This window comes from Corylus avellana, chromosome 5 (assembly GCF_965113065.1).
Source record: "Corylus avellana chromosome 5, dhCorAvel1.hap1.2, whole genome shotgun sequence".
Lineage (NCBI taxonomy): Eukaryota > Viridiplantae > Streptophyta > Magnoliopsida > Fagales > Betulaceae > Corylus > Corylus avellana.
Window position 1 is genome coordinate 13,011,688 of NC_142494.1, and position 12,390 is coordinate 13,024,077.

General features: G+C 36.2%; 1 protein-coding gene and 1 pseudogene across 4 annotated transcripts; one reads left to right on the forward strand and one right to left on the reverse strand.

Annotated features, from left to right (window-relative positions):
* Positions 1-2,427: 2,427 nt before the first annotated feature.
* On the forward strand, positions 2,428-10,847 carry LOC132181016 (Hus1-like protein). Of its 4 annotated transcripts, none has more exons than XM_059594055.2 (3): positions 2,428-2,589; positions 4,462-5,502; positions 10,829-10,847. In XM_059594055.2, the coding sequence occupies exon 2, from the start codon at positions 4,518-4,520 to the stop codon at positions 5,475-5,477; it is 960 nt and encodes a 319-aa protein (XP_059450038.2). In that variant the 5' UTR covers positions 2,428-2,589; positions 4,462-4,517; the 3' UTR covers positions 5,478-5,502; positions 10,829-10,847. The 4 variants fall into 4 exon arrangements, with proteins under 4 accessions (XP_059450038.2, XP_059450037.2, XP_059450039.2 ...); XM_059594054.2 differs by lacking the exon at positions 10,829-10,847 and adding an exon at positions 7,959-8,048; XM_059594056.2 differs by lacking the exon at positions 10,829-10,847 and adding an exon at positions 7,849-7,917.
* On the reverse strand, positions 7,115-9,569 carry LOC132181014 (putative pentatricopeptide repeat-containing protein At3g15930 pseudogene; annotated as a pseudogene).
* Positions 10,848-12,390: the final 1,543 nt, after the last annotated feature.

Genomic DNA, 12,390 nt, shown 5'->3' on the forward strand with positions numbered 1-12,390 from the left:
TAGAACACGATTCTCGTATTCTATCAGATACCATATGAGATTTTATGCTTGTGCAATGCTACTTGCCCCAACTGGTACAAAAGTGAGAATGTTTAGAAGTCTTCTAAACTCAAGAACGCCAAAGGAATTTAAGAGATTGAGCAAAACCCCCAAAAATCTAACTTAAATTAAGAAAAACTCAGAGTTTACGGATTTACCTCAAATCAATCGGTGGGAACAACGATCTAACCACAAGGAACACGTTCTAGAGGTTGGATTTGTCTTAGGGAACCTCAAATAATCATTACCTAAGGTTGGGGTTCAAACCCCAAGAGAGATAACAGAGAAAATCGTGTGGAAGAAGAAGAAAATGGGAGAAAATGAGCTGAAATCGTGATTCAGCCCCTTTTATAGTTATGACGTTTCCCATTTGAACGGCCTGTGAACGGGCTTCAAATGGACAACAATGACCTCTCATTTGCATTTAGTAGCATTTGAACGGTATTTTGTAGCGTTCGAATGAACAACACTGACTTGGCAGATTTGATCAGATTGATTTGGCCGATTTGTACAGGCTGACTTTTTGGAAAGTAAATGTCTTTTATACTTTTATATGTCCATTTACTTTAAGTTTACATTGTAAATATGGAAATACCCCCCATTTGGACTCAAATAAAAATACTAAAAAATCAAACTCCCACTAGATCAAAATCTAAAAATCCAGTTTTAGTACAAAATATGATTTTCGGCAACTTATGACAAATGGTCCATCAATGTTCATCGATGTAAACTTTTTCATAAAATCACAATGGACTATCTAGTGTATGAGGAACAATTAGTGGTAAAAATTATCATGAAAATATCATTAAATAAAAAAGTCATTTTTCACACTTAGCCAAATTTAGAATGGATAGTTTTCTAATTTTCATGGGCGTTGCAAAATAGAGTACAAATGGAAACTTTGTTTGGTTGCTGACAAAATCGTTGGACTAACGGAATAAACAAATGACCAAATTGTGAATAGTCGGCTTTTCAGTCCTAACCTTGTTTTTGGGGGAATATACATTTCCTTGATGATATGGTAGACGAGAAAACTACATTGTTCACTCAAATAAATCTGTGGAATGTTGTTTGGTTGGTTTAGTTAAGGCGATTTACAAAAATTATAGAAATAGAAAATTAAATAGAAATTAGTTTTGTCATATCTTTGCTGATATTTTCTTTAGAACTTAGTTTCATTAGTAATCTAAGGAATAGGAGCCATGGTCGAGATTATGAATGCTACTCGGTGGTAGCCCTTTTTTTTTCTTCCAAGCAATGCATTTTAGTTTTATTTTTTATTTTTTATTTTTTTTTTATTTATAGTTGAAACCGACTTATTAAAAACAAAAAATTTAGTTGAAACTGAAAATATATTGTTGATAGCTAGTATCATCTGGAATTGGAAAGGAGAAGGCAATTATATAATATTTTGTTATATTAGGTTGCACCCAACATTCAATGATGAAATTATTTCCACTATATATGTTGTTGAATTACTGATTGTATAATAACATTTGTTAATTGTGTTGCTTATAAGGTTTAAAATAAGCTGCAAATGGTAGCAACATGAAGTAATTTGAAAGAAGTCTCACTTGCTCCCTTGTAAAAAAAAAAAAAAAAAATGAAAATAGCTACGACAAGATGTCATCGCTGATACGTAGTCGCTAAGAGCATTCTCAATGGAGGAGCCAAATGATACTTTTATCTAAAATAGTTAATTAGATTTGTAAAAAACCCTCCACATTGGAGTAATAAAAAAAATGCAAAATAGATATTTGATTAGATTAGCCAAAAAAAAAAGAAGAAAAGCTACATGTTGCAGCACTTTTCAAGAAAATTATTTTATTTTTTATTGTTTCTTTCATTTGATTTCTCTTTTTTTCAAAACTTTTTCCACTTTTCAAGGGATCATGATGAGAATATTCTTTCACAATTTTTAATAAAAATATATTTAAAAGATATAAAAATATAGCTAATCGGATGTAGGATGTCTTTAAAAATTCATTAGTTAAACTAGATAAAGTGAGTTTTGAGAAACTATTTTGCATAAAAATTTAGCTCCTCTATTGGGAATGCTCCGACACCAAAATAATTTTTTTTCCAAATCGCGGACAAAAATATGTGACGGGATCCGATTTATTTGCCACAAGGCTACTTAAAATTCTTATTAGCGATGACCATGAATTTTAATGAAATTTATAGAAGTCCCTAAGAAGTAGCTCAATCGGCTGGGATCACGCCTAATAAAGTGAATGTTATTAGTTCGAATTCCCTCCCCCTCTTATGCGGACATGGCAAAAAAAAATAAAAAAATAATAATAATAATAATAAATAAAAATAAAATAATGAAATTTATAGAAGGCTCGCGCGGGAGAGTTTGGCGCACGCTAATTAGATTTCTGAAAAAATCGAAAATTAGCCTAAATTGCGGGAAACTTTTTTTCCTTCCCGAACCCTAAATCATAATCAAACGGCCAAGATCGAGGAGAGAAGGTTCTCGGATGGAAGTAGAGGGAGGGTCATTTTCTCACAGTTGAGCAAAATCCCCTTTCTCCAAGAGGATTTTAGGTAATTACTCTCTCTCTCGTTGATAGCAGCAAAAGAATGATTTCTGTCTCTGGTCCTTTTTTTGTTGTGCTCTTGTTCCAGAAAGATTTCTGTCTCTGGTCCAATATTGGTATACAGTTCTGTTTTCTCGTAGTGTAACGTTGCTGGCTTTAGTTGTGTAGGTTATAGCTTCTTTTTCTTTTAGTTTCGCTTCAGCTTGGCTCCTCTTATATATCCATTTCCTTCATTTCGACAAATCTTGGCCCCTGTACTAGCCTAGCTATGTTCCAGTTGGCCAAATCTTGTTGAAGATTGACGAAATGGATTTATGTGTGATGGGAATACAAAACAGAGAGAAGTGGGAGAGTGTATAGTCTAACAGCGAGCACATTGACCAAATTTTATGGTATGAAGTTTTGTTAAATTCTTTAGTAGCAACGTATGCTTATAAACTATAGGAAATCCTGGACACCCTTAGGTCACTGGTTCGAATCGGGCAGGTCGGACTTTTTATTTTATGTATATTTATCAAAAAAAAAAAAAAACGTATGCATATGTTTGTCACCATTATACTCAATTTAGCATGAATGATCCCTGTACCAAATGATAACTCCTTCCCTAAACAAAATGGTAGAGGGTGAGTTCATGGGTTCAATCCCTTTACTAATGTATCAAAAAAATTTCAATCTAACAGTATTAGTCAAATGGTGCTAGCACCAAAAGTGAGCCAAGTTGTTCCTTTTATCAGTTTTTGTTAAAACAGAACCATGGAGTTGAAGGCTTCTCGTTTTGAGCTTTGGATTTGAAATATGGTGATTATTTTTTTTAGCACTTTCTGGAAACTTGGGACCTGCAATTATCACTTAATGTTCTGATGCTTATGTAAGAGACTCGGTTGTTTGTAGTAATACTGTGCTTTATTTTTTTGTGCATGATTTTCTTTCTTGATCTTGGGCTTCATATTTGATCTTTTCTTTTTGTTTAGAATGTTATCATTTGTTATTCTTGAAAAGCCAATGCTTGCTGAAATAATTTCTATAGGTGTAGAGAAGTGGGAGAGTGTATCATTACTGTTGAATTTAAAGCATGTGTTACATTGGTGCTCAAAGCATATGCGTGCATTTCATTCAAGTCATGCGTTACTGGCTGAGACTTCAAGGCATGCGTTATTTGCTGAGACTTGGCTTCTGCGTCAACATTTCCAAACAAATGGACAAAGCCTGTCACTGACAAGGCAAATCTGTTGGGATCCACCTTAATTGCCAAGAACAGGCACGGGTGATAATTTCTTACCAAATATATAACGAAGCCATAGCATAGATAGATATTGTCTTCCCTTCGTGTCTGTCTGCATATCTCGATCTGTCTCTGCAGTTTTTTTAACCTCTCTGTGGTCTTCTCTTGCACGGTAGTTCAATTAATTATGTTTATTGTTATTATTACTTTTGTGTTACCTTAAGCTGGAAATCATATTTTTCTTCTTTATGGTTATGCCACCAAAGTCCAAGGCTTTCACCACTTGAGGCAACCCCTTGGGGTTATTCATTTTGATTTATATCCTAATGCTTAGAATGCAACAACCATAATACTTGCTGAAATAATTTCTGAATTTTGTTTCTTACAGATTCTACTATTATTACATGTCTAGAGTGGTTGAATTGTGCAGCATGGATTTAAAAAAAAAAAAAAAAAACTGTCTGCAATCTTGTAAAAATTATGCCTTTGATGATACTAACGCTGAATTTGAATGTTTTTTTTTAATTTTTTTTTTCTTTTCAAGTAAAAATCAGCAGCCAAAAAACCAATCTTTTAGCACAACATAAAAATATTCCCATTGCATAGGATGAGTGATGATATATAAACTGACATTTCTGTTTCTCATTCTCCTCTTAGGGCATTGGCTCCAACCACTACCTAAGAAGTGAAAACAGAAACAGAAAGGCAGAGGTATGAAGTTCAAGGCATTCCTTACAGAAAATGGTGTGAATCTCCTAGAAAAGAGGTTCCTTCCAGCCCTAGACAAGATGGGGAAGATATGCCACCTCTATCTCACCAGAGACCACACAATGTTCCTCCACAACCTCCTTAGTGGCAACGAAGTTCAATCTATTGCACAGTTTCGTAAAGAAGCTCTCTTTGATGACTACCGCATCTCCAGCCAGAATGAGGATCGCATTGCCTTTGCTGTAGATATTTCACTTCTGCACCGTGCCATTCGTAGTAGTGTTAGCATTTGTACTGAATTTGGAAATGGGCCTACTCAGAACCGTCTCCAGATTAAATTGGTGAAGAAGCTACCACCAAATTGTACTCAACCAATGCCTTTCCTGACCTTTGAAACCAAGGGTTATAAATCTGCAGTTATTCAAGATGTACCAATCTCAAAACCTCTTTCTAGAGCTGAAGTTCTTGAACTCCAAAGTGCTCTTGATATGGCTCAAGATTTGCCTCAGACTCTGGTTCAGATTCAAGATTTGAATCAATTGCAAAACTTTGTGGATCGGATGAAGCATGTTGGTGATTTGCTAAATGTCTCTATCAGCAAATATGGGGACCTATATGTCCAGATTTCTACAACATTAATCACGCTTGGTGCTGAGTTCCAGAAATTGTTGGTCATAGGAGAGCAAGTGGATGCACCAGCTGAAGATAGACATCTGAGTGCTCAGACTCGGTCAGCAAGAGCAATTTTGAGGGGTGATGCTCAATCTGTGCAAGTGAGTGTGAAGCACTTTGCTAAGAGCCTCCAGTGTCACTTGGCGAAGCCAGACTGTGCTTTCTATGGGATTGCTCCACAGGGTGCTTGCTTGACTGTGATATTTCAATTCTTCATTCCCGGTTCTCGTCAGACTGATAAATCAATCAGTCTGCATTGCAGGCTTCCTGTACTTGACCCAGGGTCCAGTTGAAGGGCCCATGAGTTCACCATCAATGGTTAGTTTCTATGGCTTTGGAGTAAAGTGGTCACCATGATATTAACTGATTGTCCTTCACAGTTGCAGGGCTCTGTATGCATTTGTTGTACTTCACCAACTGTATTTTGCATTCACAAGTGCTTGTTTCTTTGTCAATATCACTTCCTTTACATATTGATTAATTTAAGTCTTTGATCATGAGACAGTAAAATAAGAAGGAAATGTCAACGTGAGTTGATATAAGTATACCTTAACAATTGCAGGGTTTGATTTCATTCTCCCTTTAGATTTAGGTTAGTGGAATTCTTAATCATCTAATGATGAACTTAAAGAAGTCCGGTTGTCTGGAACTTGGTTACTTGTTTGACATAAAATGCGTTTGATTCCAAACTCTTTGACCAGAAACAAGCCATGGAAATCTAGCACAACGTTCCTCAAAATTCACTGGCCCGTTATGGGTGAGGGTTTTACAGTCCTATGAATGATTGGATCCTTCAATTGTAGTATAAGTCTGTCAATTGTACTAGGAGTCCTTTCAGTTTCAAGTGTGGCTAGGAGTATTGAGTTTGTTTTACATTAGGATTAATATGGTTCTAAGCCCATATAGAGGGAAGTTTATTCTTAAACCCTTGGTCTGAAGGAGGTCCAGATTTCCTCTAAGAGCCTACCCAAATTATCTCGTTACTGACTTGATATTCGGGTTAGTATCAGAGGGTTTGTGGGTTTATGGTTCTATTTTCCAAAGATGCCCTGTGAAGGTATCAGTACCTAAGACGTGCTTTTATGTCTTTGGTGCTTTGTGTTTTGATGTAATCTTTCCCATCAGCAATGACAACAAAGCCAAAATGGCTAAGGAACATGACGAAAATTGTCATGCATTTCACCTTTATTCCAGCTTGAATAAACTCAATGTTCTGGTTCAGAATTTCCATGCATAATACTCAGTAGACAGGAGAAACAACAACATTTGATAAAACTATCAATATTACATTGTGTGCATTTCACAGCTCTTGTCAGGGTCCTGATATGGCAAAACATGCTGACTTTTTTTCTTGAGAGTTGAACAAAAGTTTCAATGCATAAATATGACAATAACAATAAAGGTCAAACAAAAAAGGTCACGATAAGGGACGGACTGGAAGGCTTTTGATCTTATTAGCTGAATCTAAAATGTGGATGGTCTATAGCTGAATCACTTGTGGTACCATTTCTACGTCCTTCATTCACACACGAAAAAAAAAAAAAAAAAAAAAAAAAAAGAGCAGTCCAAGAAACAAAATATGTGCTTCAAAAGACAGTTCTCGGAAGCTTTCAAGCTCAGGTCTATTTTTAGATCAGATTATGTAGAGTGATTGAAATAAAAATTACTCATTGATGCGTGCCGTATTAGCTTTTTGATAAGATAATAAGAGAATAGATTTTTGATAAGATTATTCAAGGAATCCTAAACCTTCCTACAACAAATGTAAACATTTGATAACAATTACCTCCTTGATTCTTTTGTTAACTTTTTAGTGTCTTTAAATAGACACTTACAATAAGATAGAATAGAAAATACCCAACTAATGCTAAACCTAATTTTAAAATAAAACTAATCTTAATCCTAATTGATGACTAATAATCCTTAATAAATAAAATTCTACTTTAACAAAATTTCCTCACATTCATAATTCAATTGAAGTCCCTCAAGTTTAATTGTCTCTTCATGGTTAAACAATGCCATGGAAGATGCTCTAGTGCTCTTCAGAACCAGATGATACAGAGAGAAGATTAGATCAACAACTTACAGAGTCTCCTTTTCTAAACTCTCACCAAAATTCTTTACATGAACATGAACCATGCCTGAAATAATGGAATCGAGTTTTATCCCTAACAACTATTTCTCCATTGTACATCTTTGAAACCAACTTTGCCATATGGTGACAGTCCACACACATTCTAAGGTTCTTCACAACTCTAATTGTCACCCCAGGTCCTGAACTAATAAGCCCAAAGGCAATACCCAACTTTTCACTATGCCGGTATAGTGCACTCTCTTTTTCTTTTTCCCCTACATCAAGGGAAATCTCTGATGTATCAGGTGAATACCCTGCAAATTTCAAGTCTGTTTTCATCTCATCTAATTTTGAATAGATTTCTTCAGATTTAGGATGCGATGGGTCCCCAGCTACAAATTCATGGACAATACCATTCATCTCTATCAGACTGCAACCTGGGGTTTTCTTGATTCCCCTATCGATCATCATTTGTCTTACTTCACGCAAATTTTCCCATCTATTGCAAGCTGCACACATATTACATAGTAGAACATAAACAGCTCCATTTTCCGGCTCTAACTCAAGAATCTATTTAGCTGCCATTTCAGCCATTTCTGCATCTTTATGTACTCTACAAGCACCAAGAAGTGCCCCCCCCCCAGACAGTTGAATTTGGTTTCATTGGCATATTCTTTATAACTTCATGAGCTTCTTTCAGATGTCCAGCTCGGCCAAGAAGATCAACCATGCACCCATAATGTGCAACATTGGGCTCAATCCCATGTTGGGTGGTCATGCTAGCAAAAAGCTTTCTTCCTACATCTACCATGCCAGTGTGAGTACAGGCACATAGAACACCAATGTAAGTTATCTCATCTGGGGCTATTGAAGCTTTAAGCATTTCGGAGAACATATCAAGAGCTTCTTCACCATGTCCATTAATGCCAAGACCAACAATCATTGCCGTCCATGTAAATTTATCAATCCGAGGCATTTCTTAAAAATTCTTTGTGCTTTTTCGACATTACCACATTTAGAGTACATATCAATTAAAGCATTTACCCACATACACATCATTCTTCATCTTGTTTTTGTCAACATACGTCTTTATCCATTCTCCTAATTCAAGTGCCCCAAGATGAGCACAAGCAGTTAGAATGCTGACCATGGTGAACTCATCTGGTCTTATATTTGAAGTTTGCATCTCACGGAAAAGTGCCAAAGCCTCTTTGAAGAGATTCACCCAAACATACCCATCAATCATCGCAGTCCATGAAACATAGTCTCTTTCAGGCATCTGATCGAAATACTTCCGAGCTAAATCAACTTCTCCAGCATTGGCAAAACCTGCAACAATGGCAGTCCAAGAAATCACATCCCTGGTCTTCATGTTCTGAAAAATCCCAAGTGCAAGATCCATTCTTCCACAAGCTGCATACATATCAATCAAAGCATTTTCCAATCTCAAATCATCTTCAACTTTGCATTCTTTGACATACTCATGAACCCGCTTGCCCATATTGAAGTCCTTCAATTTGGAGCAAGCTGATAGCACCAGAACAAGGGTAATTAAAGTGGGCAACACCCCGTTTTTCTCCATCGCATCAAAAAGCTTCATTGATTCATCAAATTGCTTAATTCTGTTGTACCCAGATATCATTACATTCCAAGTGACCACATCCCTTGTCTGCCTCATATCAAAAGTACAGCGAGCCATGTCAATCAGGCCACACAGGGAGTACATATTTACCAAAGAATTTTGAACGAACACATTAGAATGAAATCCACATTTCACTACATGCCAATGCAACTCTTCCCCACATTCCAATGCAATATCTCGCGTAAATCCCTTTAACAAGAATGGAAAGGTGTAGTGGTCAGGCTCGACATTCCTTCTCAACATTTCTAAATACATAGAAACTCCATTCTCAGGCACCTTAAATCCTTAATCCTAGAGTAGCCTTTGATCATGGTGTTCCAAACCAACATATTTGGTTCCAGAATTGTGTCAAACACGTGACGGGCATAATTGATATCACCCGATTCTTGCTTACAACAAAACGCTACGATTCTATTTTGTACGACTGGGTTTGAGGTCATACCCGTTTTGATTGTCCGGGAATGCAGTTGCTTGAGATAGTCCATGGACTTGCAATTGTCAGAGAGAGAGTGGTGGGTTTTCTAAGGAGTGGGACTGAGTGTGTGGAGTGAAGTGGGTCGGAGATACGGATGCCATGGTCTTCATTTTCATGAGGGTCGAGGAACGTGAAGTTGATAAGGTCAAAGGAAAGTAGAGCAAGTAAGTTTTGTGGAGGAGAGAAGGTGGCATATGATACAATGAGAGGAAGGGACCTGCACACAACTTGGGATCAAGCATTGCTTGGGTTCCCAACTTTCCAAGGAGAAATTAGAAACTTTAGTGTGACTTTTTCTTCGTTCGCATTTTACACAGTAAATTTTTTTTTTGGACTGAAAAAGGCTTTTGTATTTCATCAAATATTCACTGACAGAGCAAATTGCTCCATCAAAATAACATCCCTGATACAATTAGGAGTTTCCTCCAACCAAACGTTATCTAGGACCTGTTGTGTGGCATTCTTTGCCATTATATGGGCAGCATGATTAGCCTCTCTACTTACATAGCAGCAAGACCAGCTTCGCAGAGAGTGTAGAACTGATCTAACATCCTCTACCAAATGGCCATTATTCGTCCAATTTTCTTTCAATGAAGACACCGCTTTCACCACTTGCAAAGAGTCACCTTCCAAGATAATATCATTCAGCCCAATTTCCCGACAAAAATTCACTGCCACAAATGCACCAAGTGTTTCTGCAGCAAGAGGATCAAGCAGACCCGTTTTTGTGATACTAAGAACAGCCATTACAGAGCCTGCATGGTCCCTTACAACGACACCCACTCCTATCTTGGAAGAATTTTTATTCAAGGCAATATCCCAATTTGCTTTATATTTATTCACCGGCGGAGGACACCACCTGACCACGGGAGCAACACTATTATTTACAACTTTTGGGATTATATTCTTAAATTTGAAAATATCAATATTAAGTCATCGTTCTTTGAAAAAATTACAATATTACCATTTCATTAAGATTTCCTGTTTATTCCCTAAGATTATAATCGTTATCAAATAGATCATTCCGTCGACCTTATGTTAAATTTCTAACGGTGATACCATGTCATCTCCAATCAAAAGGCGACATGTATCCCTTCTATAAAAAATATATGAAGAAAAAAAAATATAAAAAAATAATAATAGTTTTTCTGATGGTGGTCTAACCACATGTCAAAAGGGGTGGCCAAAGTTACCCTTTATATTATTGTAAGGGATATATGTCGCATTCTGATTGGATATGACATGATAACACAATAAAAATTCAATAGAAAATAGACAAAATGATTTATTTTATAATGGTTCTAAGCAGAGTAAATTGATAAATTCTAAACCTTAGTAATTTGATCAAAAGTCATACCTCATGGGCCACCAAAGCAATTTTTTTCCTAAATTTATGCTGAATGTCAATGATGAATAATAATAAATGCTTATGATACTATGGGTTATCAAGCAGCTGAACTTCAATCTCACCAAGGCTGACTCTCAAAGGAAGCTCCAACTCATTGCAATAAAGGAATTGAGGAATGATGCTTACGATTGTGCCAAATTGTACTAGGCTTAAATGAAGAAGGCCCATAACCAAAGCATTTTGAGAAGATCTTTTGAAGTCGATCAAAAAGTCCTTCTGTACAATTCACGTCTGCATTTGTTCCTAGGTAAGCTCAAATCTCGATGGACTAGACCATTCATAGTTCGTATACTTTCTACTCATGGAGCCATTAAGATAGAGGATTCTAAGAATAGAAATACTTTCAAGGTAAATGGTCAACGGCTAAAACCGTTCTTGGAGTTGAAGATCCCAGAGATTGAAGAAATGACCTTGGAGGACCCTACCTATCAGAACTGATCCTCATCTGCTGTGGATAGTCTGGCTAAAAACGGCAAACTTAATGCTTGTGGGAGACAGCCCTTCTTTCTTTTTACTTCTTGTCATTTGATTTTATTTTTTGTTTTTTTTGTTGCTGTGATTTTCATGATAGGTGTTTTACGAGTAAGTTTGGGGGACATTCTCTCTCTGCACACTCCGGTTTTTCCTCCACCTCTCGGTATTGTATTTCTACCCACATTGAGGACAATGAGTGATTCAAGTTTAGGGGTATGAAAAGACACCGCTATCCATTTCTTGTTACCTTTTATTGTTTGTTTCAATTTCTTTCCATTAAAAAAAAAAAAAAATTGTGTTATGTTGTTGTTAAGCATGAGTTAAGTAGTAACTGTGGTTTGCATTTCATTGGTTTGCTTAAAGTGTTAAACACATTATCATGTCATTAAGAATCTGAGTCCTTTGACTTATTTTTTGGGCAAAAGAGATTTCACTTGTTTTGAGTTGAATTATCATGAGCACATTAGCATATAATCTGTGAGATATGATATTTGAGCTTAATCATGTTCATTTTAAGATTTGTTGGATGACTTATTGATGAATAACCTTAGCTTGCAAGAAAAAAAAAAAAAAAAGGAAAAAAAAAAGGAAAAGAAAAGAGAGATCATTTTGAATTTTTCACTGAGTAACTGGATCTCATGCCTCATTAAGCATTGAGTGTTCGCGTAAAAAGGTGTGAAATTTAGTTTGATTGATGGTATGGCTAGCTTGGCTTCGTAGCCTTTTTGACTTAAGTTAATAAGCCCTTAGGGATGTTTCTACATCTAGTGCCCTAAAGCCATTTGGTTTGGGAGTCACTAGCCTAACACTTATTACATGGGTCAATTAAAAAGTTTAAGGGAGCTAAGCATTGCATAGCTTACATAAAAAGAGAAAAAGAAGAAAAATGCATATCTTGCCTTGTTTGTTTCATCTAATAGGGATTCCTACAAATTTTGAGGTTCTGAACGATTTGTCTTGAGATTAAATTGAAGCCTCATAATTGTATGCTAATTTCACTTTGAACCTATTGGAACATATGATGTCTCAATTATCCATTTATGAGTGAGTTGATTTTTGATGCCCTAAGGATTTTGAAGATTGAGTTTATCTTTTTAAGGTTGCTCATGAATAAAAACCATTGTTTGTGTGAA

Bases quoted from the DNA above. Each gene is read 5' to 3' on its own strand.
- LOC132181016 (XM_059594055.2), top strand. From the start codon at position 4,518: ATGAAGTTCAAGGCATTCCTTACAGAAAATGGTGTGAATCTCCTAGAA.